The sequence below is a fragment of the Poeciliopsis prolifica genome, unplaced genomic scaffold, assembly GCF_027474105.1.
Source record: "Poeciliopsis prolifica strain line A6 unplaced genomic scaffold, Auburn_PproV2 SCAFFOLD094, whole genome shotgun sequence".
NCBI lineage: Eukaryota > Metazoa > Chordata > Actinopteri > Cyprinodontiformes > Poeciliidae > Poeciliopsis > Poeciliopsis prolifica.
In genome coordinates, this window is record NW_026562469.1 from 193,111 (window position 1) to 220,017 (window position 26,907).

General features: G+C 47.5%; 4 protein-coding genes and 1 long non-coding RNA gene across 7 annotated transcripts; 3 read left to right on the plus strand and 2 right to left on the minus strand.

The window, feature by feature from the left end:
- Positions 1-1,423: 1,423 nt before the first annotated feature.
- On the plus strand, positions 1,424-7,096 carry tmem251 (transmembrane protein 251). Its single transcript, XM_055023051.1, has 2 exons — positions 1,424-1,513; positions 6,531-7,096. Exon 2 carries the CDS (start codon positions 6,539-6,541, stop codon positions 6,893-6,895), a length of 357 nt encoding a protein of 118 aa, XP_054879026.1. The 5' UTR covers positions 1,424-1,513; positions 6,531-6,538; the 3' UTR covers positions 6,896-7,096.
- LOC129353686 (uncharacterized) lies at positions 7,040-9,573 on the minus strand. Its single transcript, XR_008605046.1, has 2 exons — positions 8,855-9,573; positions 7,040-7,184 (listed from the first exon to the last, which is right to left on the minus strand). It is a non-coding gene; the product is annotated as an uncharacterized LOC129353686 (long non-coding RNA).
- On the plus strand, positions 7,988-13,144 carry ubr7 (ubiquitin protein ligase E3 component n-recognin 7). The gene is given in 14 exon segments (XM_055023050.1): positions 7,988-8,056; positions 9,805-9,934; positions 10,001-10,134; positions 10,239-10,299; positions 10,429-10,521; positions 10,601-10,654; positions 11,621-11,726; positions 11,803-11,870; positions 11,942-12,065; positions 12,068-12,105; positions 12,182-12,347; positions 12,435-12,496; positions 12,918-12,967; positions 12,969-13,144. Coding segments are annotated over 14 exon segments (1,188 nt in total). The 5' UTR covers position 7,988; the 3' UTR covers positions 13,003-13,144.
- A 6,516-nt stretch (positions 13,145-19,660) lies between these two features.
- On the plus strand, positions 19,661-21,822 carry si:dkey-85n7.8 (COX8 domain-containing protein). The gene is made up of 2 exons (XM_055023057.1): positions 19,661-19,888; positions 21,487-21,822. The coding sequence occupies exons 1-2, from the start codon at positions 19,760-19,762 to the stop codon at positions 21,598-21,600; spliced, it is 243 nt and encodes an 80-aa protein (XP_054879032.1). The 5' UTR covers positions 19,661-19,759; the 3' UTR covers positions 21,601-21,822.
- Positions 21,775-24,743, minus strand: LOC129353690 (IgA FC receptor-like). 3 transcript variants are annotated; one of them, XM_055023056.1, is made up of 4 exons: positions 23,922-24,743; positions 23,631-23,745; positions 23,023-23,375; positions 21,775-21,995 (listed from the first exon to the last, which is right to left on the minus strand). In XM_055023056.1, exons 2-4 carry the CDS (start codon positions 23,721-23,723, stop codon positions 21,929-21,931), a joined length of 513 nt encoding a protein of 170 aa, XP_054879031.1. In that variant the 5' UTR covers positions 23,724-23,745; positions 23,922-24,743; the 3' UTR covers positions 21,775-21,928. The 3 variants fall into 3 exon arrangements, with proteins under 3 accessions (XP_054879031.1, XP_054879029.1, XP_054879030.1); XM_055023054.1 differs by lacking the exon at positions 21,775-21,995 and adding an exon at positions 22,002-22,524; XM_055023055.1 differs by lacking the exons at positions 21,775-21,995; positions 23,922-24,743 and adding an exon at positions 22,002-22,524 and having other exon boundaries at positions 23,631-23,907.
- Between the last annotated feature and the right edge of the window lie 2,164 nt (positions 24,744-26,907).

The following is a 26,907-nucleotide window of genomic DNA, read 5'->3' on the forward strand; positions in this document are numbered from 1 at the left end:
CAGACTATCGGCAGCAAGGCTGAAAGGATTTAAGGTCTGGAGCAGAACTCTACCCAGGTTCTGGTTCTGTTGGGTCGGTTCTGGACAGAAGCCAGCAGAAAGTTCAGGAAAACATCTGGAGAGCAGCTGGCAGCTTGGATGTCATGGTAACGCCTCCGACATGTTGGGACTGAACCTGATCAAAACAAACCTGCAGGCTGCATGACTCAGCAGAATCTGCATGACTCAGCAGAATCTGCATGACTCAGCAGAATCTGCATGACTCAGCAGAATCTGCATGACTCAGCAGAATCTGCTGTAACGGGTCGGTTCTGGTTTACTGTGTAGGAGAGGTACCCCACACACACACACACACACACACACACACACACACCACACACACACACACACACACACACACACACCACACCCAGAACCAGGCCTCATTCCTAACCCCGACCTTTAACCCCATGGTGAACCCCTGTGAGGTCAGGAATCAGATCACACGTTAGCAGCTACAGAGTCAGCATGGTGCAAAGGTCAGGGGTCAAAGTCGCAACTGTCATAACAGACCTGAGTGCTGGAGGTCACCGGATGACCTTGACCTCAGAGCTTCACTGCAGAACCAGTGATGATGATGATGATGCCACCTCCACCCAGAACTCTGATGGTTCTGACTCGTTGGACCAGGAGACGTTCTGACAGCCGGTCCTGGTCCGGTTCTGGACGAATGAATCCACTGAGCTGCTACCTTCTGATTGGATGTTATGCTGATGAGGATCCGGCTGGGCCGTGGCTCGGTTGGGTCCAGAAAACAGCTGAAAACAGAGTATCTGTAATCCAGGCTGCAAACTCAGAACTGCTTTGATTCATAAAAACTGAAACATGTAGAAATTCTGCTCTGGATTCAAACTTTCTTGCTTCTTTCTGTTCTGCCAGAAGCTTCATGTGATTCATGTGATTTTATTTGGGTTCATTGTTCGCTGCTTGTTTTCATCTGGATGAATTTTTTCATCTACCAGAAAGGAAAATTAATGTCTCTGGCGCCTCCCAGAGGACAAACAGAGAAGTGCCGGGAAGAAAGACCGTTCATTTCACGGACGTCGATTCTTTTCTCAAAACGTCTCGTTCTCACTGAACTCCATGATCATCATTACTGCTTGTAAAGTCAATGCTGGGGAAGTTTTTTACAGCCACTAATATTGTTGTAGAATACCTGAAAATTCGCTGCTTTTCATTTCAGAAACTGAAATACAAACATTAGAATGAAGAAAAAAGGCATGGATATGTTCATTATTCAGGATATGTTGATATTTTCAGGATTTCTTGTTTCTTTTGTTGACCAACTTAAAATGACTCAGTAAACATCAGCCTCGTCGCCAGGGGGCGCTCTCCGTCATAAGATTCAATGACGTTATGTCAGAGTCACATGATTAAACAGGAAGAAAGGCGAGCGGTTCCGGACCGAACCAGCTGCTGATTGAAACCGAGTCCGAACCTGGATTTTACTTTGAAAGAATCAGCGCGAGGGAAGGTAGGAGCCGCTGTAGCGCGAGCTGACAGGTGACCAGGCACGTGGCTGCGCGCGACCAGCTGTAGCAAAGAAAGAGCAACATGGAGGAAGAGTCCTTCAGTGTTTACCTCTGACTCAGTCCGAGTCCAAACAGCGAGACGGAAATCAGCGCCGAGATCCGGTCTAAAGAACTGTTCGGATCCACTTGAACTGAATAAAATCTGACTGAAGTCTGGTGCAGCCAGTGTTAAACACGGCTCTGGGCCAGACTCGGTTCATTTTTACCACAATTGATAAAACGTTCGGTCTGAAGGTGAACAGTTCAGTTTCCAGATGTTCGTCTCAAGGTGAACAGTTCAGTTTTCAGATGTTCGTCTCAAGGTGAACAGTTCAGTTCCAGATGTTCGTCTGAAGGTGAACAGTTCAGTTTCCAGATGTTCGTCTCAAGGTGAACAGTTCAGTTTTCAGATGTTCGTCTCAAGGTGAACAGTTCAGTTCCAGATGTTCGTCTGAAGGTGAACAGTTCAGTTCCTCGTCTGAAGGTGAACAGTTCAGTTCCTCGTCTGAAGGTGAACAGTTCAGTTTTCAGATGTTCGTCTGAAGGTGAACAGTTCAGTTTCCAGATGTTCGTCTGAAGGTGAACAGTTCAGTTCCAGATGTTCGTCTGAAGGTGAACAGTTCAGTTCCTCGTCTGAAGGTGAACAGTTCAGTTCCAGATGTTCGTCTGAAGGTGAACAGTTCAGTTTCCAGATGTTCGTCTGAAGGTGAACAGTTCAGTTTCCAGATGTTCGGTCTGAAGGTGAACAGTTCAGTTCCAGATGTTCGGTCTGAAGGTGAACAGTTCAGTTCCAGATGTTCTTCTGAAGGTGAACAGTTCAGTTTCCAGATGTTCGTCTGAAGGTGAACAGTTCAGTTCCAGATGTTCGTCTGAAGGTGAACAGTTCAGTTCCTCGTCTGAAGGTGAACAGTTCAGTTCCAGATGTTCGTCTGAAGGTGAACAGTTCAGTTTTCAGATGTTCGTCTGAAGGTGAACAGTTCAGTTTCCAGATGTTCGTCTCAAGGTGAACAGTTCAGTTCCAGATGTTCGTCTGAAGGTGAACAGTTCAGTTTCCAGATGTTCGTCTGAAGGTGAACAGTTCAGTTTCCAGATGTTCGGTCTGAAGGTGAACAGTTCAGTTCCAGATGTTCGTCTGAAGGTGAACAGTTCAGTTCCTCGTCTGAAGGTGAACAGTTCAGTTCCAGATGTTCGTCTGAAGGTGAACAGTTCAGTTCCAGATGTTCGGTCTGAAGGTGAACAGTTCAGTTCCAGATGTTCGTCTGAAGGTGAACAGTTCAGTTTCCAGATGTTCATCTGAAGGTGAACAGTTCAGTTTCCAGATGTTCGGTCTGAAGGTGAACAGTTCAGTTCCAGATGTTCAGTCTGAAGGTGAACAGTTCAGTTCCAGATGTTCGTCTGAAGGTGAACAGTTCAGTTCCTCGTCTCAAGGTGAACAGTTCAGTTCCAGATGTTCGTCTGAAGGTGAACAGTTCAGTTTCCAGATGTTCGTCTGAAGGTGAACAGTTCAGTTCCTCGTCTGAAGGTGAACAGTTCAGTTCCAGATGTTCGTCTGAAGGTGAACAGTTCAGTTCCAGATGTTCGGTCTGAAGGTGAACAGTTCAGTTCCAGATGTTCGTCTGAAGGTGAACAGTTCAGTTTCCAGATGTTCGTCTGAAGGTGAACAGTTCAGTTTTCAGATGTTCGTCTGAAGGTGAACAGTTCAGTTTTCAGATGTTCGTCTGAAGGTGAACAGTTCAGTTCCAGATGTTCGTCTGAAGGTGAACAGTTCAGTTCCAGATGTTCGGTCTGAAGGTGAACAGTTCAGTTCCAGATGTTCATCTGAAGGTGAACAGTTTCAGTTTCCAGATGTTCGTCTGAAGGTGAACAGTTCAGTTCCTCGTCTGAAGGTGAACAGTTCAGTTCCAGATGTTCGTCTGAAGGTGAACAGTTCAGTTTCCAGATGTTCGTCTGAAGGTGAACAGTTCAGTTCCTCGTCTGAAGGTGAACAGTTCAGTTCCAGATGTTCGTCTGAAGGTGAACAGTTCAGTTCCAGATGTTCGGTCTGAAGGTGAACAGTTCAGTTCCAGATGTTCGTCTGAAGGTGAACAGTTCAGTTTCCAGATGTTCGTCTGAAGGTGAACAGTTCAGTTTTCAGATGTTCGTCTGAAGGTGAACAGTTCAGTTTTCAGATGTTCGTCTGAAGGTGAACAGTTCAGTTCCAGATGTTCGTCTGAAGGTGAACAGTTCAGTTCCAGATGTTCGGTCTGAAGGTGAACAGTTCAGTTCCAGATGTTCATCTGAAGGTGAACAGTTCAGTTTCCAGATGTTCGGTCTGAAGGTGAACAGTTCAGTTCCAGATGTTCGGTCTGAAGGTGAACAGTTCAGTTCCAGATGTTCTTCTGAAGGTGAACAGTTCAGTTTCCAGATGTTCGTCTGAAGGTGAACAGTTCAGTTCCAGATGTTCGTCTGAAGGTGAACAGTTCAGTTCCTCGTCTGAAGGTGAACAGTTCAGTTCCAGATGTTCGTCTGAAGGTGAACAGTTCAGTTTTCAGATGTTCGTCTGAAGGTGAACAGTTCAGTTTCCAGATGTTCGTCTCAAGGTGAACAGTTCAGTTCCAGATGTTCGTCTGAAGGTGAACAGTTCAGTTTCCAGATGTTCGTCTGAAGGTGAACAGTTCAGTTTCCAGATGTTCGGTCTGAAGGTGAACAGTTCAGTTCCAGATGTTCGTCTGAAGGTGAACAGTTCAGTTCCTCGTCTGAAGGTGAACAGTTCAGTTCCAGATGTTCGTCTGAAGGTGAACAGTTCAGTTCCAGATGTTCGGTCTGAAGGTGAACAGTTCAGTTCCAGATGTTCGTCTGAAGGTGAACAGTTCAGTTTCCAGATGTTCATCTGAAGGTGAACAGTTCAGTTTCCAGATGTTCGGTCTGAAGGTGAACAGTTCAGTTCCAGATGTTCAGTCTGAAGGTGAACAGTTCAGTTCCAGATGTTCGTCTGAAGGTGAACAGTTCAGTTCCTCGTCTCAAGGTGAACAGTTCAGTTCCAGATGTTCGTCTGAAGGTGAACAGTTCAGTTTCCAGATGTTCGTCTGAAGGTGAACAGTTCAGTTCCTCGTCTGAAGGTGAACAGTTCAGTTCCAGATGTTCGTCTGAAGGTGAACAGTTCAGTTCCAGATGTTCGGTCTGAAGGTGAACAGTTCAGTTCCAGATGTTCGTCTGAAGGTGAACAGTTCAGTTTCCAGATGTTCGTCTGAAGGTGAACAGTTCAGTTTTCAGATGTTCGTCTGAAGGTGAACAGTTCAGTTTTCAGATGTTCGTCTGAAGGTGAACAGTTCAGTTTTCAGATGTTCGTCTGAAGGTGAACAGTTCAGTTCCAGATGTTCGTCTGAAGGTGAACAGTTCAGTTCCAGATGTTCGGTCTGAAGGTGAACAGTTCAGTTCCAGATGTTCGTCTGAAGGTGAACAGTTCAGTTTCCAGATGTTCGTCTGAAGGTGAACAGTTCAGTTTTCAGATGTTCGTCTGAAGGTGAACAGTTCAGTTTTCAGATGTTCGTCTGAAGGTGAACAGTTCAGTTTCCAGATGTTCGTCTGAAGGTGAACAGTTCAGTTCCAGATGTTCGTCTGAAGGTGAACAGTTCAGTTCCAGATGTTCGGTCTGAAGGTGAACAGTTCAGTTCCAGATGTTCGTCTGAAGGTGAACAGTTCAGTTTCCAGATGTTCGTCTGAAGGTGAACAGTTCAGTTTCCAGATGTTCGTCTGAAGGTGAACAGTTCAGTTTTCAGATGTTCGTCTGAAGGTGAACAGTTCAGTTCCAGATGTTCGTCTGAAGGTGAACAGTTCAGTTCCTCGTCTGAAGGTGAACAGTTCAGTTCCAGATGTTCGTCTGAAGGTGAACAGTTCAGTTCCAGATGTTCGTCTGAAGGTGAACAGTTCAGTTCCAGATGTTCGGTCTGAAGGTGAACAGTTCAGTTCCAGATGTTCGTCTGAAGGTGAACAGTTCAGTTTCCAGATGTTCGTCTGAAGGTGAACAGTTCAGTTTCCAGATGTTCGTCTGAAGGTGAACAGTTCAGTTTTCAGATGTTCGTCTGAAGGTGAACAGTTCAGTTCCAGATGTTCGTCTGAAGGTGAACAGTTCAGTTCCTCGTCTGAAGGTGAACAGTTCAGTTCCAGATGTTCGTCTGAAGGTGAACAGTTCAGTTTTCAGATGTTCGTCTGAAGGTGAACAGTTCAGTTTTCAGATGTTCGTCTGAAGGTGAACAGTTCAGTTCCAGATGTTCGTCTGAAGGTGAACAGTTCAGTTCCTCGTCTCAAGGTGAACAGTTCAGTTCCAGATGTTCGTCTGAAGGTGAACAGTTCAGTTTCCAGATGTTCGTCTGAAGGTGAACAGTTCAGTTCCAGATGTTCGGTCTGAAGGTGAACAGTTCAGTTCCAGATGTTCGTCTGAAGGTGAACAGTTCAGTTTCCAGATGTTCGTCTGAAGGTGAACAGTTCAGTTTCCAGATGTTCGTCTGAAGGTGAACAGTTCAGTTTTCAGATGTTCGTCTGAAGGTGAACAGTTCAGTTCCAGATGTTCGTCTGAAGGTGAACAGTTCAGTTCCTCGTCTGAAGGTGAACAGTTCAGTTCCAGATGTTCGTCTGAAGGTGAACAGTTCAGTTTTCAGATGTTCGTCTGAAGGTGAACAGTTCAGTTTTCAGATGTTCGTCTGAAGGTGAACAGTTCAGTTCCAGATGTTCGTCTGAAGGTGAACAGTTCAGTTCCTCGTCTCAAGGTGAACAGTTCAGTTCCAGATGTTCGTCTGAAGGTGAACAGTTCAGTTTCCAGATGTTCGTCTGAAGGTGAACAGTTCAGTTCCAGATGTTCGTCTGAAGGTGAACAGTTCAGTCTAGTGCCGAGGTTTGGCTCAGTTAGTTGCATTGAGTATTGGAACTGACTGATTTCCTGTATTGATCAGAATATTGACATGTTAATTTCAGGTTATTGATACTAAGTTTCCTCCTCTGCAGTATGGAGGATGATGAACTTCCGCCAGAGGATGGGCTGGGTGGGTGTGGCTCTCTTCCTGCTGCTCAGCATCATGGCCGCCTACTTGGCGTTTGATGTGGTCAGTCTGGAGCGCGTGCAGAGCGACGGCTCGTTGGTGCTGCCCCCCGCCGTTTCTGCCCACCTGCCGCCTCTTCCTGTGTGGGCGTGGGCGTCCGTCTTCCTGGTGCCGTACCTGCAGCTGTTCCTCTTCCTGTTTTCGTGCACCAGGGCGGATCCCCGCGCCGTCGGCTACTGCGTGCTTCCTGTCTGCATCTTCCTGCTGTGCAGTCGCCGTGGCGCGCCCAAACCAGCCAATCACAGAGCCGGATTGCTCCTTCACATGTAGAGACAGATGGACGTGTGATGTCACTTCCTGTTCCAGTTAACAAACTTAGCATCTTCACCACCCTCAGCACAGACTGTCGGTTCCTGCTGTCGAATCAAAAAGCAGCAATTTATTTGTTTTTTCTGTATTTAATGACGTGAGGCACTGGTTACCATGGCAACTTTAATATGACATTAATAAAACAAAACATGTCGTTTCACAGCAGGAGTTCAGCTGGTTTTGGATCTTTTAGCTTCAGGCAGAAGGTCAGAGTTCAAAACTTCCTCTTCCTCATCACTCTCTTCATCACCTGCAGCAGGTAAAACAGGTGAGTCAGAACAGCGCCCCCAGGAGGTTGTCTTGTTTGCTGCTGGAAATATTTAGTAGAGAGCAGCTGAAACAGCAATCAATCCTTCAAATCGTTGGGAATATTGGATCTATTTCCTATTCAGAGTGAATTATCAGCGCTGCAGAGGGGCGCTCTGATTGGTCACGAGCAACCAATCACAGGGCTCTACGATGTCCATGATGTTTATAGACACAAAAATATATATTCACCCTAAATGATGAGTTAATTAAAAAAATAAAACTTACTAAAATGCATGATAGTCTGAGTTAGCAGTTCATGGTGAGATTTAGTTTTGAAAGATTATATTTACCTTATTTCTTAATTTAATCTGTGGAAGCTCTCACGTTGTTACAGAAAAGCTGAAGCCGTTTTCCTCTGTCGGCCATAATTAATGAACGGATCGAGTATTTCCTCCAGAACAAAGTTGAGCTGAATGTGAGCAGCGATTAGTCTGAATTCTACCCTCAACTCTGTCCCTGTGTTTAATGAGCTGATGACCAAACTTTCCGCCATCTTGGCTCAATTATATGGAAAATGTTGAAGATAAACATAGTTTCCAAAATGCTAATCAAGTCAGTTTGAAAACAATACATGGTTGCACACTACATCTCTTCAAAAGTAAAAGTGGAACATCAAAAATCCTCCCAGAGGCTCAGCATCCAGAACCAGAGGCGAAAACAGAAAAGCACCGATCAGAACCAGAACTGCTCGAGCACGCTGCCACCACAGGGGGCGCTATTGTGGTTTAGTTGATCTAACAGGGACATGCCTGCCAAGGTTTGGACTAGAGACGGGAACATACGGGATGTTTACGGGAACGGGAGAGTTGACAGGTATGAACGGGACAATGAGGGGAACACATTAAGAAAAGATACTTTGCACCAGATTTAACTTGAGGTAGTTTCCATCAGTGGAAAACAATAACAAACGCCAACTTGTAATCATTAATGCTAATTTAAAATGTTCAATGCTAGTGTCCTAACAAAGCCGACAAATTAATCATACTTAATATTCTGAGTACTCTATATTTTCATAATTGTAATTAGAAATGGATATGGGCTCCATTTGACACTTGAAAATATTTAGAATTCATTAGGTGATTCATAAAAGCCTAAAGTTATTGCTTTTTAAATTTCAAAAAGATTGATCACAAATTAGTCAGTATTGATCATCGATCTCTGACAACATGAGGATCAAACCCATCAATTCCTGAAGGTAAACTGATTCACTTCTTTCATAGAAAGTGTCTGACTGACTCTTGAACAACATCAGAGCCGGGAAATGAATTCAGGAGCATTTTTTCCAGTTTAGTAAAGAAAAGCTGCTGAGTCGGAAGGAGCTCAGAATCTGTCAGAGGATCGGATTTTATGTCTTATCATGACGACATGCTGCTCCTGGATTTATTTACAAGCCATAGCAGCTGCAACATAAGGTTTTAACAGTCTGGCCCAGTATGACACGCTAATAGAGCCGCCATGTTGCCCGGGTCAAACTGTTTGTTTAGCTCACGTGCTTTTCATCTTTACATCTACGGCGCGCTTCTTCACGCGCTCCCTCCCGCCGCTACTTCTGCCGCGCTAGCTCGCGCGCGGAGCTCTAGCTAGGAGGTCACACGGCCGCCGGAAGTTTACCTCGTGCACTGGCTGCGCGCGCACTCTCGCTGTCAACGAGCTCGGTGAGCATCTGCGCCGCCTTCTGGTTGAGCTCGGAGATCGCGGTGTTCAGGGCGCTCAGTCCGGTTCCGGTTCGGACGCTTAAGGTTCGGTTCTCGTCCCTAAGCCGCAGCTCCGCGCGTACACACGCCCTCCATGTAGCCGACCTCTGACCTCACCGGAAGCCGCCAAATACGAGCTGCTGGACGTCAAGCGGGAGTTGTGGTCCGTTAGCAGGAGCTCGAGCTTCAGCATCAAAGGTTCACTCCGATCGGAGTCATTGATCCCCATCGATCAGCTGATCACACGGTGGGAAGCGGTCGGGTGTGCTTCCGCTTCGGTCCGGCTCGGTTCTGTAAGTTCCCTCGTGTCCGGGTTAATAGCGTTAGCATTAGCAACCTGGAGCTGATGAGGGATCGATAACCAGGGTATCAATAACATATGACCTGCAGGTAACTGGTCAGAATCTACCTGATCACCTGTCTGATGGTTACCATGGTAATTATTCAATCCCAGGTCTGCTTTGGTACAACTGACCATTTTACCTGGTTACCATGGTAACCGCGGGGCTGCTGACCGTTTAAAATCCGGTTCGATATTCCAGGTTCTGGATCCCAGAATATTCCGGGTTCTGGATCCCAGAATATTCCGGGTTCTGGATCCCAGAATATTCCGGGTTCTGGATCCCCAGCCCGGTACTTCCAGACTTGTTGGAGATTTGCAGACTTCCACGTCATTATGCGATTTTTTCTAAATTATTCAAACTTGTATCTCCTGGTCCGTTCACTGAAACTCCATCTTTGTTTCTGTAGAACCTTCAGGAAATTGTTTCAAACGGTGGGGACCGGCCGAGTGGGGACCGGGCCGAGTGGGGACCGGGCCGAGTGGTCCGGGCCAGGGTTTCCGGCACTCACCGCTTTGCCTTGCAGGAAGCAGGTGAGGATGAGCGAGGAGCAGACGGTGTCTCTGGTGGACGTTCTGGAGGAGGATGAGGAGCTGGAGGAGGAAGCTTCGGCTGTGCTGGCAGGAAGTGATTCCGATCACTGCTCCTATCCTCAGGTAAGTCTCACCTGGAGGATCCGGTTCCGGCCCGGCCCAGCCCAGCTGACGCTGCGTCTGTTGCAGGGCTACGTGAAGCGGCAGGCGCTATACGCCTGCAACACCTGCACGCCGCAGGGCGGCGAGGCCGCTGGCGTCTGCCTGGCCTGCTCCTACACCTGCCACGAAGGTCATGACCTCTTCGAGCTCTACACCAAGAGGTACTGCTCACCGATTGGTCTGCTGACGTCATGTGACTCAGGTCAGTTTCTAAACATCATTAGATCTTTGGGATCCGTTTCAACTCTTTCTGTGGTTTCTGCAGAAATTTCCGCTGTGACTGTGGAAACAGGAAGTTCTCTGAGCTGCAGTGTAAACTACATCCTGTGAGTTCACCTGAGAACACCTGGACTCAGCTGTCCTGCAGCCACAGCAACACGATGGATGTCAGATTTTATGTCTTAACTTATATTTTGTGTGTGTGTGTGTGTGTGTTGTGTGTGTGTGTGTGTCAGGAGAAGGACGACACCAACAGTCTGAATAAATACAGCCATAACTTCTTCGGCCTCTACTGCACCTGCCCGCCGTACCCCGACTCTGACGACCAGGTGAGACCACCTGGAGCTCACCTGTTCACCAGCTGAGCAGTGACTCCATGTCTCACTGTGATTGGCTGCTTGTGTCCAGGTGGAGGATGAGATGATCCAGTGTGTCGTCTGTGAGGACTGGCTGCATGGCAGGGTGAGTATGAGCAGGTGGAGTCAGGTGTCCCAGCCTCCTGTCTCCTCTCCCGTCTCCTCACTTGTCTCCTCTCTCGTCTCCTCCCCTGTCTCCTCACTCGTCTCCTCTCTTGTCTCCTCTCCCGTCTCCTCACTCGTCTCCTCTCCCGTCTCCTCTTCTGTCTCCTCACTCGTCTCCTCTTCTGTCTCCTCTCCCGTCTCCTCACTCGTCTCCTCTCCCGTCTCCTCTTCTGTCTCCTCTCCCGTCTCCTCACTCGTCTCCTCTCCCGTCTCCTCTTCTGTCTCCTCTCCCGTCTCCTCACTCGTCTCCTCTCCCGTCTCCTCACTCGTCTCCTCTCGTCTCCTCCCCTGTCTCTCACTCGTCTCCTCTCCTGTCTCCTCTCCCGTCTCCTCTTCTGTCTCCTCTCCCGTCTCCTCACTCGTCTCCTCTCCCGTCTCCTCTTCTGTCTCCTCTCCCGTCTCCTCACTCGTCTCCTCTCCCGTCTCCTCACTCGTCTCCTCTCCTGTCTCCTCTCCCGTCTCCTCACTCGTCTCCTCTCCTGTCTCCTCTTCTGTCTCCTCTCCCGTCTCCTCACTCGTCTCCTCACTCGTCTCCTCCTCGTCTCCTCTCCTGTCTCCTCTCCTGTCTCCTCACTCGTCTCCTCACTCGTCTCCTCACTCGTCTCTCACTCGTCTCCTCTCCTGTCTCCTCTCCCGTCTCCTCACTCGTTCCTCACTCGTCTCCTCACTCGTCTCCTCTCCTGTCTCCTCTCCCGTCTCCTCACTCGTCTCCTCACTCTCTCCTCACTCGTCTCCTCACTCTCCTCACTCGTCTCCTCTCCGTCTCCTCACTCGTCTCCTCACTCGTCTCCTCACTCGTCTCCTCACTCGTCTCCTCTCCTGTCTCCTCTCCCGTCTCCTCACTCGTCTCCTCACTCGTCCTCACTCGTCTCCTCACTCGTCTCCTCTCCTGTCTCCTCTTCTGCAGCACCTGGGCTGTGCGGTTCCTGACTGTGTGGAGATGCAGGAGATGATCTGTGAGTCCTGCATGAACCAACATGTTTTTCTCTGGGCCTACGCTGCTCACCTCGCAGGTAAGAGGCGGGGTTTTCTAGCTGCAGGTGGGTGTTGGACGTGCCGTCTCACCTGTGTGGGACATTGTCTATTTAGTGCAGGGTCCAGCGCTGCAGACCAAGGACGAGAAGGGAGAGGCCAGTGTCCCTAAAAAGGAGGACAAGGTGAGATGCCCGACTCACCTGGTCTGAGTAGATCTCCATAGCAACCCCGATGACCAATCAAATGTTTCCAGGGCGACCAGGTCGTGGAGCCCAGCTGTAAACGCAGCCGGCAGGAGGCGGAGCCGAGCTGCAGGCTGAAGGCGCTGCAGGAAGCGTGTCAGAAGACGGACCAATCAGGAGCCGTGTTCTGGCCCTCAGGTGGCGCTCCAGGCTCTGCTCCTGCTCCACCTGCCAGGTGTTCATCAGCTGCACCTTGAAGGTCGACCTGACCCGACAGCAGGCGCTAACCGTCCTGTGACGTTCCGACCCAGGTGCAGCTGGCTGACGCTGGACTGTCCTTCCTGCTGGACGAAGCGGACACCGTCCTCGCCTACGAGAACAAAGGAAAAACCAACGAGCAGAAACAGCAGGGACACGACCCGCTGATGTCCGCACTGGACAACCTGAACCGGGTCCAACAGCTCGAGATCATCCACGGTACCTAAAATACACAACCGGAACCACCAGCTGAACTTCAGACTCAGAACTACAGTTCCCACAAAGCTGATGGTTTCTATCTTTCAGGCTATAACGACATGAAAACTGAACTGAAGGACTTCCTGCAGACGTTTGCAGCTGAAGGAAAGGTAAGATTTACAGTCCTGATGAAGAGGGGCGGGGCTGTAACACAAGGGGCGGGGCTATAACACAAGGGGCGGGGCTATAACACAAGGGGCGGGGCTATAACACAAGGGGCGGGGCTATAACACAAGGGGCGGGGCTATAACTCAAGGGGCGGGGCTATAACACAAGGGGCGGGGCTATAACACAAGGGGCGGGGCTATAACTCAAGGGGCGGGGCTATAACACAAGGGGCGGGGCTATAACACAAGGGGCGGGGCTATAACTCAAGGGGCGGGGCTATAACACAAGGTGGAGGGCTGTACCTTTGGGGCGGCTCTAGGTTGTAATGTTGGGGTCTTTAACTCGGCTCCATGTGGTTCAGGTCTCGGTGTTTCTGCCTCTTATTCTGCTGACTCATGCTAACTCATAGCTGTCTTGCGGCAGGTCGTGACCTCTGATGACATCCGTCAGTTCTTCGAGCAACAGAGTCGTAAAACGTCGTGCGGACTCTGGACCGTTCTTCTCCTGATGGCTCCTGGGAAAAACTCAACTTGTTCTTCAGTTTTCTACTTTCTGAATTTGTTGTTTCAGATGTTTTTAAGCTGAATGTCTCTTACTTTCATCTTTGTGTTTTCTTACTTGTAAGAATAAAAGTTACGCTGAGCATTAAAGTGTGATGTTGAGCTCATTGTTCTGGAACCCGGTCAGCTGCAGAAACCGGACCCGGATGATCCTCCTGTCTGGTTCTGGAGCTGATCAGTGGGTCCAGATCCAGGTCTAAACATTTAACTGAAGTCCAAACAATAGTCACAAAACATTCAGAAAACATCGGATTGTTCCTGACGGTGCTGAGAACCCAGTTCTGGATTCGGAGTCTGAACAGAACCGGCCGTCCTGCAGCTGCTGGCGTGGCGTCAGACGGTGACTTTGTTGGAGAAATTGTGATATTATTAATCAATTATTTGTTATTCTCATTGATCTTTATAAAGTATCTTTATTTTATGCTTTCCTTTAAGTTAATCTCATTATAGAATTAAGAATGTTTCTTGTATTGTTGATTTGCTCTGATTCCTTCTCAGAAGGCCTCACTGACAGAGAGCAGAAACAAAATCTTCCTGCAGGTTTACCTCTTGGTGAAGAGCTCTGCTTCGGTTGAGTTGCTGGCCTCCAATAAAAACATCATTGCTAAGATCACTACATATTTTATTAATCTTTGTGCCTGGAAGGAGATTATCTAGTACAGAATGATTGTGTGTTAGTTAGTGAATAACATTTGACGCTGTAGCTGTTTGCCCCCTCCCTTTAGAGCTACAGCGTCCTTGTGATTAGGGATCCTAGAAACAATAAAATAGAGGAGCAGACAGAATGTGCTTCAGAGCGGTAGGAGATTGTAACTGAAGCACATCTCTGTCCGTTCTCCTCGCGAGTGAAAAAGAATCTAACTCTTTTGTCTTTTCTGTCTTTGTTAATGTATGTTTAACAGGTGTTAACCCTAACATTTTTGGTCCTTCGAGCCGGAGGTCATATACTGGAAAGATTCCGGCAGGTGTGGCGGACCCCAGTAAGACCGTGCGCACGGCAAGAGAACCTGTTAAAGGACTGGGCTCGGCCTGCCTGCTGGGATCTGAAGGTTGACGACACTCCAGGGAAAGACAAGAGAGGGTGAGTGATTCTTCTTTAAAAAGTGGCGAATGACGTTTTAGAGAGTAAGTGATTCTTCTGTGTGAGAGAAGAGTGACTTCTTCTTCTTTGACTGAAGGTTGTTGCGCGCACAAGTGAAAACCCTGTCAATTCTAGACTCTAACAGGTAAAAGTAATGCACAAAATCCGTGGATAGGCTAACGGAGCCTGGTGCTTCAAGGCTGGAGGCCTTGTCCTGTTCTGGGGAACCAACAATTGTACTATTGTGGGCAATGATAGCAGCCCAACTAATACTAGAAATGTTCTGGGTAATAGCAGCTCAAATAACTAATACCAGCACTGTTCTGGGTAATAACAGCAACTCAAATAACAATTGTACTATTGTGGGTAGTAACAGTAGCCCAACAAAATACCTGCACTGTTTTGGGCAGTAACAGCAGCCCAATTACTGATTGTACTATTGTGAGCAGTAACAGTAGCTCAACTAGTACCTGCAGGCTAAACGGATTGCGGAGTCCGGCGAAAACAGGCGCTTAAGTTCCGTATCAGTATGTAAGAGATAAAAATAAAAAATAAAAGAGAAAAAAAATAATAAAAAACTAGAAAATAAGGGTTGGTAAACCTTACCTCGCTGGAGGTCTTGTAAAACCCTACTGGGACGAGGACTTGCAAACCTCACCTGGTTCGGGTTTTGCAACCTCACGTGGTTTGAGATCTTACGAACCCACCTGTTGTGGGAACGGGGCCCGACGAATACCCGTGGTTAAACGGACGGCGATAACAGGCGCTTCAAATCCGTGAAACAAAAAAAAGTGTGTGTATGTGAGCGTGATTGGAGGTATAAATACCACTTGGTATTTTATCTCATAAAACAGTAGGATTGTGAGCAGCAAACCTCTTGTGGATGCACAGGCAAGAACTCTCCACTCGAAAGAGTTGAAGTGAGTTACCACAACAGGTTCTTTCAATTGCTGGCCTACTGAATCAGATCTCCAGTTTCTAGGACTCCCTAGGAGTCGGCAAAACTGGTCCAAATTTAAATAAAAAAAAAATGGGGAAATGAATAAGTAAAACTAAGCCAACAGACAGTCTAAAATCAAACGACTGGAAAGTTATTAAAGATCAGGATAAAATAAAACAAAAAACAAATTCAACTGAAAAATTGTACGAGGAAGGGTATGATGATGTACAATTTTGGTTAGAAGTAGCGCAAAAACGAGAAAGTGGGGAGAAAGAAATTACAAAAGAAAAGGAAAAGGATCTAGGAGCCTTTTTCCAGGATGAGGAACAAGTGTTTTATGAAGACAGGAGAGGAAGAGAAGGCTTTAGGGGCAGAGGTCAGAACCTTAGAGGTTAAAAGGGAGACGTGGGAGAGGAAAACTACAGGCACAGTTACTCAGGGTGCTGGTGTTGCGGGCAGGAAGGACATTTAGCCAGAGATTGCCCGAGAAAAAGAAAACAAAAAAAAAAAAAAAACACAGGACAGTCAGCATGATTAAGATCAGAGAAATTGGGGAGTGAAAGGTCCAGTTAAATCTTCAGGATTTACTTTCTATGGACAGCATAAGACCTGAAATAACTCTCCTAATAAATAGCAAACCTGTAAATTTCCTCTGTGACACGGGTGCATGTAGAACAACATGTAGAGAAAACATTCTTGGGGTAAAATATTTGTGGTGAAAATGTCAAGATCAGCTACAGGAATAAAAGAAGGGGACTTCTTTGTTGTCCAGGGACACAGGGAACTGTATTACTTTTATTCATTGGATGTGCCCAACAAACCCCCACACAACACTGCACAAACACTTCTGGCAGAGGGGCATAAAGCCATTTCTGCCCTACAGGATCAAAAGTCTCCTGATGATTTGCATGTCACACTTTGGTTCAAAACAGTTCCTGGGCCTGATAGGAACTATGAAGCCAGACTCAACAAGGTCACCCCAGCCAAGATAACTGTGACCTATCTGTACACAGACACAAAACATGTGCCTGATCCACACACATTGTTGAATTCTCTTAGATCAGATGCAAAAGTATTCACGGTTGTAGACATCAGTAAATGCCTTTTTCTCAATACCAGTAGAGAATGAGAGACAATATTGGTTTGCTTTTACTTTTGAAGGGAAAAGATACACATACACCAGACTACTTCAAGGCTACTGTGAAAGCCCTACAATTCTCTTTCAAGTAATGAGTGCAAGTATGTCAACTTTTCAACCCCCAGGAGGGAGCCAAGTTTTGTTGTACATAGATGATGTTTTATTGGTTTCTCCAGACAGGGAAACCTGTAAGCAAAACACTTTAGCGCTTCTGCAACATTTAGCTAAAGAAGGTCATAAGGTTAACAAAATAAACTTTAACTGTGTAAACGACATGTAAAATATTTGGGTCATAATTTGAGTGAAGGAGGACGAACCATAGCGGAGGATAGAAAAACGACAATTCTCCAAGCTCCCAAACCACAAACAAAAAAACAGATGATGTCCTTTTTGGGGTTGACTAACTATTGTCGAAACTGGGTGCCTAATTATGCAGAAATTGTAACAGCTCTGAATAAATTAATGTATAAAAAAGATCTTAAAAATGTCTTCTTTGTTGTGGGCGGATGAAGCAGAAGAAGCACTTTGGAAACTAAACAGGCCCTCGTGTCAAGCGCTGCGTTAGCGTTACCAGATTATCAATAAAAAAAAAAACCTTTTGTTCAGATGGTGGATTGTAAAGGTCATGTCATGACCTCGGTGCTAGTCTAACAGCATGGTGATAAAATGAGACCAATAGCATATTTTTCTTCAAAACTTGATAGTGTAGCGTGTGCCTTACCACATTGTGTGAGAGCTGTAGTTGCTGCTTCTATGGCAGTAGAAGTTAGAGCTCCTATAGTTCTTTTTCACCCATTAACATCAAAAGTAACACATGCAGAATTATTAAAAGAATTATTACAAGTTGTGCACCTACCAAAACAACTAGCAATCTGTAAATGTGCGGCGCACACTGCAGGGACAGATAAGGTGTCCCTAGGGAATGCTTTCGAAGACAAAATAATAATAAAAAAAAAGCAGCTGAGGGAGAGATAAATGTATTATGTGGACGTAAAAATTAAATTTATGAAAGAAACTTTAAGAGACATGCAACAATTAAGTCCTCAAAATGAAAAGGATTTATGGATAAAAAAAATGGAGCAAAATTGGAAAATTATATGAAACTGAACCTATTTTACCAAGAAAATGTGTATAAATGGGCTGCAATATTGAGCCATGGCGTTTTCGCATGTCTCAACAGGGGGGATGGTAGGATACATCAACATTACACTACTTATGGATTTATTTCTTATTTAAAAAAATTCTGTAGGACCTGTTTGATATGTGCAAAACATAACTCTCAGGGCAATCTAAGATCACATAGAGGAAAATGTCCTACTCTGCAATGTCCATTTTAAGTAATGCACATGGACTTCATAGAATTGAATAAAGTGAAGTATTGTTTAGAAATAATTGATGCTTTTCTAAATGGTTTGAACATTTCACTAAAACCCAGATGCAGCGGAAAAGCCAACTTGGATACATTTAACACACTGCAAAAAGGAATTTAATTTCAAAAGTAATTGGGAAGCAAGCTCAAGACGCTCACCGACCTACAGGGCAAAGTCCAGGTTACAAAGGGGGTTAAACCAAATAGTTTTTCCGTCTCAAAACTGGTGAAGATTGTCCACAACCCTGTAGTGTCTTTAGGAGCAGAACGAACTTGCACATTAATGAAAATAACAAGCGAATATATCTTTTTGTTTTTATTTTGTGTTTTTCATCTGGGAACAATTCATGTCATAAATGAAAATGTATTCTTGTAACACTGTTTACAGAATGAGGATGAGTATTCAGGTATGTTTTTCCACCTAGTTCTGTTATCATTGTTTTAGTCTCCTGGGCAAGTATGACGTCGGCAAAATACAGAGATTAAACTTGATGTATGACAAATGATGTTTTAACACCGGACTGTTCTCTCTGTGAACAATGAATTTAACCCTGTCTTTCGTGCAGATGTCTGGTGGTGGTGTACATTGAACAAAAACGTTGACAGAATCAACTACATCCATTACAATGTACAAAAACTGGGCAACTGGACACAGGCAGGCTTCGAGGCGGTGCATGAGCAGCTGGCCGCTACATCACTGATGGCTTTCCAGAACCGCATTGCACTTGACATGGTGCTGGCTGAACGAGGGGGAGTGTGTGCAATCTTTGGTGAAGGATGCTGCACTTTTCTACCCAACAACACAGCGGCTGATGGCAGCCTGACGAAGGCCATTGAGGGGCTCCGTACCCTTAATGGTAAGCTGAAGGAGTTCTCTGGAGTGAATACTTTCAGGTGGGACGACTGGATGAATGTTTTTGGAAAGAACCGAACCCTTGTGTCCTCTGTTTTAGTGTCGATGGCTGTCTTTGCTGCCATTCTAACCTTGTGTGGATGCTGTTGTATTCCTTGCCTGCGTTCTTTGTTTAATAGTCTCATCACTACAGCAATTTAGCCCATGGGAACCAGATGACGCCGATGTATCCCTTATTGGCGAGAGAACCTGAGTCTGACAGAGAAAGCTCTGATGAGGACTCTTTTGATGTGTTTCCTGATTCTAAGTTTTGGACTGAGTATAAACCTTGAATGTAAACATGTTTGCTTTCTTAAAAAATGAACTCCTAGTTGAAAATTGTTTGAAGTGGCTGTTTAGGAGAGATATGAGAATTAGAACAAATATTTGATAAACAGGGGGAAATGTTGGAGAAATTGTGATATTATTAATCAATTATTTGTTATTCTCATTGATCTTTATAATGTATCTTTAATTGATGCTTTCCTTTAAGTTAATCTCATTATAGAATTAAGAATGTTTCTTGTATTGTTGATTTACTCTGATTCTTTTCTCAGAAGGCCTCACTGACAGAGAGCAGAAACAAAATCTTCCTGCAGGTTTACCTCTTGGTGAAGAGCTCTGCTTCGGTTGAGTTGCTGGCCTCCAATAAAACCATCATTGCTAAGATCACTACATATTTTATTAATCTTTGTGCCTGGAAGGACATTATCTAGTACAGAATGATTGTGTGTTAGTTAGTGAATAACATTTGACGCTGTAGCTGTTTGCCCCCTCCCTTTAGAGCTACAGTGTCCTTGTGATTAGGGATCCTAGAAACAATAAAATAGAGGAGCAGACAAAATGTGCTTCAGAGCGGTAGGAGATTGTAACTGAAGCACATCTCTGTCCGTTCTCCTCGCGAGTGAAAAAGAATCTAACTCTTTTGTCTTTTCTGTCTTTGTTAATGTATGTTTAACAGGTGTTAACCCTAACAGACTTCCTGTCATCCGTCCGTCTGTGACGAAGAGCAGCGCTCCACCTGCGGCTCTGCAACTCATCAGGGCTCTTTGTTCTGCAGGAGATCCAATCAGAGCCGCTGCTCTGGTTCCCGTTATCACCGACCAGAACCGACCCGGGACCCACCGGCCGGCCAATCGGCTCCCAGCTGGATCCTCCTCCTCTTCCTCCTCTTCCCTCCTCTGCCTCCAGCCCTCAGTCTGACTCCAAGTGTCCAGCTGCTCACACCGACCAAACGGCTCCGCAGTGGCCAATCAGCACCAGGTGTGATCAGGTGAGGGTCGTCATGACGATGCTGGGCTCTGTCTTGAGGATGCTGGACAAGTCTTCAAGTTTGACTCGTCCAAAAGAAGTCCTGAAGGAGACGAAGAGGACGATCTACGGCAAACCTCCTCGACACCGGGTCGGAGCTGCTGTGAGTAACTACTAACTAACTACTAACTAACCCACTGACTGACTGGTCAGTAACTCATAACTCAGAAACTGAGTGGAGCTGCTAAAGCTGATCAATAACTGAAGGCTGATCCAGACCTCCGATCAGTTGGTCTAGGGTCAGAGGTTAGACTGATTTAACCCAGAACCACAAAGACAAACCAGAACATTTGCTCCAGATCCAGGTGCAACACTGACCTGTCCCAGAGTCAGTCTGCTCCGGTCCGGTCCGGTCCGGTCCGGTCCAGTCCGGTTCATTCATACAGAACATTTCAGCAGCAGGTCGCTTCAACAAACTTCACATGATGAAACAATAAATAAATTGCAGAATGAGGGAGTTTTATGAACGGATCGAGCCAACAGCTGGGTTCCCTCCATCGGCTAAACCAGCTTCTACTAGATCTAGAGGAAGTCAGGGTTTCAGCTCATTTTCAGTTTTCTGGAAGTTTGTTCCAGATTCGTGGTGTATAGAAGCTGAATCCTGCTTCTCCATGTTTGGTGATGGATGAACTGGAACCAGAACCAGCAGCAGGATTTACAGTCGACCCTCATGACGTTCTGTGTTTTAGTCATCAGGCGGGCAGCAGCGTCTCGGGTTGACTTTTGATCCATGGTAAATATGTCTAAGGTGGTGAAACTGATGGTTCTCCAGCTGCTCCGTTGGCCGCCACATCTCGAGGATCCGGCCCAAGCTTTCACTCTGCATTGTGTGTTTCTATCGGTGTAGATCAGGAACCAGATTTGGGTCAACTGTCTTTTATTTTGTATGTCTGAGGTATAAACAGAGGCAGCAGTGAACAGTCTGCACAGCCTGGTCCAAACACCTCCCTCCTGCTAGCCCAGCGCAGCATTTAACCTCCGCAGGCATCAAGCCAGGTGGCTACTGCATGAGGTGCATTCAAGGGCAATAGGAAAAACTAACTGCTCACATCAAACAGGTACTAATCAGAAGAAATAACTAATTAATTTGTAATGGATGGAGTTCGATGGATTTGATGGAGTTCGAAGTTTAACATAGAGTAACATTAACTCGTTACACCCACACACTATTAATGATTTCACACTATTAATGATTTCATACCCAACACCCAGCAGCATCAGTATCTCTCCATGTTTTAGATCAGGCATGAAGGTAAACTTGACTAACACCTGTTATGCATGCACTAACAGCCCACTACCGCCACCTTCTGGATGCATGAACTTTATCACGTTTTATGACAGTAATAAGCTTCTGTACACACCAGCAATTCCCTAAGAGTGAAGCTAATTTTTTGTTCAGTGCTTTAGCATTTTTCATAATTGAAAATGTTTAGTGCACTTCACTAAATAAGTTTAGCTAAGTGCCGAATTATGTGGCTATTTTGTAAATTTTCTGTTAAGTGAATTTAACATCTGTGGTACAGTGCTTTAGCATTAGCTTCAAGTCAAAACCATATTGTATTTAGCATTTTAGCATTAGCTTCCAGTCAATACTGTGTTGGTATAGTGCTTTAGAATGTTCCTGACCTTGATGGTTCTGGAGGTTCTTAAAACCCGTTTGGTTCCGTCTGGTTGACATTTTCTCTCTTCTCTTCCTGACAGCAAAGTTTTTTCGTCATGTCTGTGTTCGCGGCGGCCATGTTGGCCCCAGCAGCCTGGATCCTCTACCACCTGCCAACATACCGGGAGCGGGCCCAGCAAGGCCCGCGGACCTGACCTTCCTCTTTCTCCTCTTCCTGTTCTTAGTGTGAAACAATTTGATCTGGAATTAATGTGTCCTGAAACCAGCCAGGCTTTTATTCTGAAAAACCAGCATTTAAGAAAATTCAAGTGTTCATGATAGTTTATCCATTGTAAAGTTTGTCATGTCATCATCAGAAGTTAATTTTTCCTTGCGAAACTCACCTGTCGTCTTTTCAAAATAAAAGCGTCCTGTGATTTGGGTGTTATTTTTCCGTCGGATGCCTCTCTGTCCTCTCCCATGATTCTGTTTGTTTTCTTCCATCTGCTGGATTTACTTAGTTAATCACTTCCTGTTTTAACATCACGGGCTCCAACGGACACAGGAAGTCCTCCTCATCGTCTTCATCACCCGGTGCAGGAAATGAGGCCTGAGGCAAATAAACGAGTGAGACGAAACCTCACCGTCCCACACACACAGCCCTGTTTTCCTACGTTTGTGGGAACTTCCATTCATTTCTACAGTCTAACCAGAAATCCTGAACATCTGAGCCCGACCCCCGACCCCCGACCCAAAACACTATTTCCCATCATGGGGACCAAGAAATGTCCCCACAAGGACATGAAAGCTTGGTACACACACACAGAAACAAACTGCTTTGCTTCCTGACCCGTAAAGCTGCTGCTGGATCAGAACCAAACAGAACCTCAAAAACGGTTTTAGTTCATTGATGTTTAATTTTCTGGTCAAATCCTTGTTCAGTTTGTATAAATATGATTTTAAGAACTTTAAGCCTCCCAGCTGCATGAGGATCCAGTCCTGGTTCTGGTTCTGGTTGGACATGTACAGCTCGGTTGGTCCTCTGATTACCATGGAGACGGTCCGGTTAGAGCCGGGCTGATGTCGGTTCCTGCGGGTTGCTTCCTCCCTGGTTCGGCCCGTTCTGTCTGGTTCTGGTTCTGAAGTAGACAGGAGCTTTCAGAACTTTAGCAGATCCACATTTTCATTTTCGGGCCAGAATTCAGTGAAAGGTGATTTATTTTTGATTACATAATAAACGTGAAGCTTTGGGCTGAACCGGACCGAACCGCACCAACGGTCCCGGGTCGGCTTTAGTTGGGAAACATTTTATTGGTCTTAAGATGGAGAAATGATTTCTGAACATTTCTCCTCCAAACTGGAAACGTTTCAAATTTCTCCGTCCGCTGAAACCCGGCTGGCGGTCCGATTCCTCTGGTTCTGATGATGTCAGAACCAGAGAAACTGTCAAACTAATCAAAGCGGCGCAGCATCAGCCAGCGTTGGCATGGCGCCGATGAGTCTGCAGTCACTTCGACACCAGAGTCAGAAAATATTCATTTATAAACGCTCATTAACATGTAGACATTAATATTAGCTCCTAAGTTGTGGGTCAGAACCAGAGCCAAACCGGTTTCTATTGATCTGCTGAATCCCACCTGCAGGCGCGTCGGCTCAGCATCGTCAGGAGCACCAGCGATGACAACGAGACCAGCATGAAGATGAGCCCTGGGAATTCAAGGTGAGCATCTGGAGCGTCCGGAACGTCCGGAGCGTCCGGAACGTCCGGAGCGTCCGGAGCGTCCGGAACGTCCAGAACGTCCAGAACGTCCGGGGCGTCCGGAACGTCCGGAGCGTCCGGAGCGTCCGGAACGTCCGGGGTCCGGAACGTCCGGAACGTCCGGAACGTCCGGAGCGTCCGGAGCGTCCGGAACGTCCGGAGCGTCCGGAGCGTCCGGAGCGTCCGGAACGTCCGGAACGTCCGGGGCGTCCGGAGCGTCCGGAACGCAAACTGCAGCACAGAGACAAGGAAGAGGAAGATGAGGAGGAAGAGTCAGGATTAAGCTTGAGGGATTTTGTCAGATTATCAAAATAAAAGCCTTCCGCAGTCAGGAGCTCCCACACTCGGACTAGAAATACTGTTGAGGTCAAAGGTCACACAGGCTCTGATGGTGTCCGGTTGGTTTTCTGATCTATAGACCCGGTACCAGTACCAGTCAGAACCGAATCAGAACCAAACAGGGGAATTCAGAGAGGAACCGCTTACCTTTGGGCTCTTTGGGAGGAAGAGGAGGAGGAAGAGGAGGAGGCGGCAACAGGAATTAAGAATCACACCTGTATGCTGTTTCCATGGCAACATGTGGACACGCCCCCCTGCTGACCTGTAGATGGAAAGACATGAGTTGAATTTTGGGTCCAGAACCGGTCTGTGGCGAGCTGAATGCCCTCAGGCCGTCCTGTCAGGCTGCTGCAGGTTTTACTGAGTGAAACTAAAGTAATGTGATCTTTCCTGTCTGTCTGACCATCATTCCCAGTTAACCCAGTAAGGAATGGTTACCTGGGAGACACAGCAGAAGATCAGGGCTCCCATCATCATCATCATCATCATTAGCAGCAGCAGGAGGAATGCCGGCCAGCATCTGGTACGGTCCACACCTGGGATCGGTCTGGTCTGGGTCGGGTCGGTACCAGGGAGAATAAAGAGCGGAGCGAGGAGAGAGAGAGCAGGCTGGGGAGGGCGGTGCATTCAGGTGCAGGTTGGGAATTCCAACTCCTCCGTCTATGATCACCTGATCGTTTAGTTCTGCCTTAAAGCTGCAGTACCGAACAGTCATGAAAAAGTTTTTTCCATATTTGGTGAAACTGCCGCCAGGTGGCGCCAGATAGTCTGAAAATGATCCAGCTATCTTTACACAAATACATCGCTAGGTAAGAAATGACCGATCAGAGCTAGGAGGAGGGACTTACTGCTGTCAATCAAACTCAAGTATGCGCTGCTCAAACTAATGCTCATCAGTGTGTTCAGAGGGGTTGGTGTGTTGGTTTGGATCCCATTGGTCTTGGTTGTATTTTGGGGCAGCAGGTCCAAGTTTCTTCGTGAAGCAGACCAGCAGTTATTGTCAGTGTAGCAGTGGGTGTAGCAGTGGGTGTGGCAGTGGGTGTGGCAGTGGGTGTAGCAGTGGGTGTGGTAGTGGGTGTAGCAGTGGGTGTAGCAGTGGGTGTAGCAGTGGGTGTGGCAGTGGGTGTGGCAGTGGGTGTAGCAGTGGATGTAGCAGTGGGTGTAGCAGTGGGTGTGGTAGTGGGTGTAGCAGTGGGTGTGGCAGTGGGTGTGGTAGTGGGTGTAGCAGTGGGTGTAGCAGTGGGTGTGGTAGTGGGTGTAGCAGTGGGTGTAGCAGTGGGTGTGGTAGTGGGTGTGGTAGTGGGTGTAGCAGTGGATGTAGCAGTGGGTGTAGCAGTGGGTGTGGTAGTGGGTGTAGCAGTGGGTGTGGCAGTGGGTGTGGCAGTGGGTGTGGTAGTGGGTGTAGCAGTGGATGTAGCAGTGGGTGTAGCAGTGGGTGTGGTAGTGGGTGTAGCAGTGGGTGTGGCAGTGGGTGTGGTAGTGGGTGTAGCAGTGGATGTAGCAGTGGGTGTAGCAGTGGGTGTGGCAGTGGGTGTGGTAGTGGGTGTAGCAGTGGATGTAGCAGTGGGTGTAGCAGTGGGTGTAGCAGTGGGTGTGGTAGTGGGTGTAGCAGTGGGTGTAGCAGTGGATGTAGCAGTGGGTGTAGCAGTGGGTGTAGCAGTGGGTGTAGCAGTGGGTGTGGTAGTGGGTGTAGCAGTGGGTGTGGTAGTGGATGTAGCAGTGGGTGTAGCAGTGGGTGTGGTAGTGGGTGTAGCAGTGGGTGTGGTAGTGGATGTAGCAGTGGGTGTAGCAGTGGGTGTGGCAGTGGATGTAGCAGTGGGTGTGGTAGTGGATGTAGCAGTGGGTGTGGTAGTGGATGTAGCAGTGGGTGTAGCAGTGGGTGTAGCAGTGGGTGTGGTAGTGGGTGTAGCAGTGGGTGTGTAGTGGGTGTAGCAGTGGGTGTAGCAGTGGGTGTGGCAGTGGGTGTGGTAGTGGGTGTAGCAGTGGGTGTAGCAGTGGGTGTAGCAGTGGATGTAGCAGTGGGTGTGGTAGTGGGTGTAGCAGTGGGTGTAGCAGTGGGTGTGGCAGTGGGTGTGGTAGTGGGTGTAGCAGTGGGTGTGGTAGTGGGTGTAGCAGTGGGTGTAGCAGTGGGTGTGGCAGTGGGTGTAGCAGTGGGTGTAGCAGTGGATGTAGCAGTGGGTGTGGTAGTGGGTGTAGCAGTGGGTGTGGCAGTGGGTGTGGTAGTGGGTGTAGCAGTGGATGTAGCAGTGGGTGTAGCAGTGGGTGTGGTAGTGGGTGTAGCAGTGGGTGTAGCAGTGGGTGTGGTAGTGGGTGTAGCAGTGGGTGTGGTAGTGGGTGTAGCAGTGGGTGTGGCAGTGGATGTAGCAGTGGGTGTGGCAGTGGGTGTAGCAGTGGGTGTGGTAGTGGGTGTAGCAGTGGGTGTAGCAGTGGATGTAGCAGTGGGTGTAGCAGTGGGTGTAGCAGTGGGTGTGGCAGTGGGTGTGGTAGTGGGTGTAGCAGTGGGTGTAGCAGTGGGTGTGGCAGTGGATGTAGCAGTGGGTGTGGCAGTGGGTGTAGCAGTGGGTGTAGCAGTGGGTGTGGCAGTGGGTGTGGTAGTGGGTGTGGTAGTGGGTGTAGCAGTGGGTGTGGTAGTGGATGTAGCAGTGGGTGTGGCAGTGGATGTAGCAGTGGGTGTGGTAGTGGATGTAGCAGTGGGTGTGGTAGTGGATGTAGCAGTGGGTGTAGCAGTGGGTGTAGCAGTGGGTGTGGTAGTGGGTGTAGCAGTGGGTGTGGTAGTGGTGTAGCAGTGGGTGTAGCAGTGGGTGTGGCAGTGGGTGTGGTAGTGGGTGTAGCAGTGGGTGTAGCAGTGGGTGTAGCAGTGGATGTAGCAGTGGGTGTGGTAGTGGGTGTAGCAGTGGGTGTGGCAGTGGGTGTGGTAGTGGGTGTAGCAGTGGGTGTGGTAGTGGGTGTAGCAGTGGGTGTAGCAGTGGGTGTGGCAGTGGGTGTGGTAGTGGGTGTAGCAGTGGGTGTAGCAGTGGGTGTAGCAGTGGATGTAGCAGTGGGTGTGGTAGTGGGTGTAGCAGTGGATGTAGCAGTGGGTGTAGCAGTGGATGTAGCAGTGGGTGTAGCAGTGGGTGTGGCAGTGGGTGTGGTAGTGGGTGTAGCAGTGGGTGTAGCAGTGGGTGTGGTAGTGGGTGTAGCAGTGGGTGTGGTAGTGGGTGTAGCAGTGGGTGTAGCAGTGGGTGTGGCAGTGGGTGTAGCAGTGGGTGTGGTAGTGGGTGTAGCAGTGGGTGTAGCAGTGGGTGTGGCAGTGGGTGTAGCAGTGGGTGTGGTAGTGGGTGTAGCAGTGGGTGTAGCAGTGGGTGTGGTAGTGGGTGTAGCAGTGGGTGTAGCAGTGGATGTAGCAGTGGATGTAGCAGTGGGTGTAGCAGTGGGTGTGGTAGTG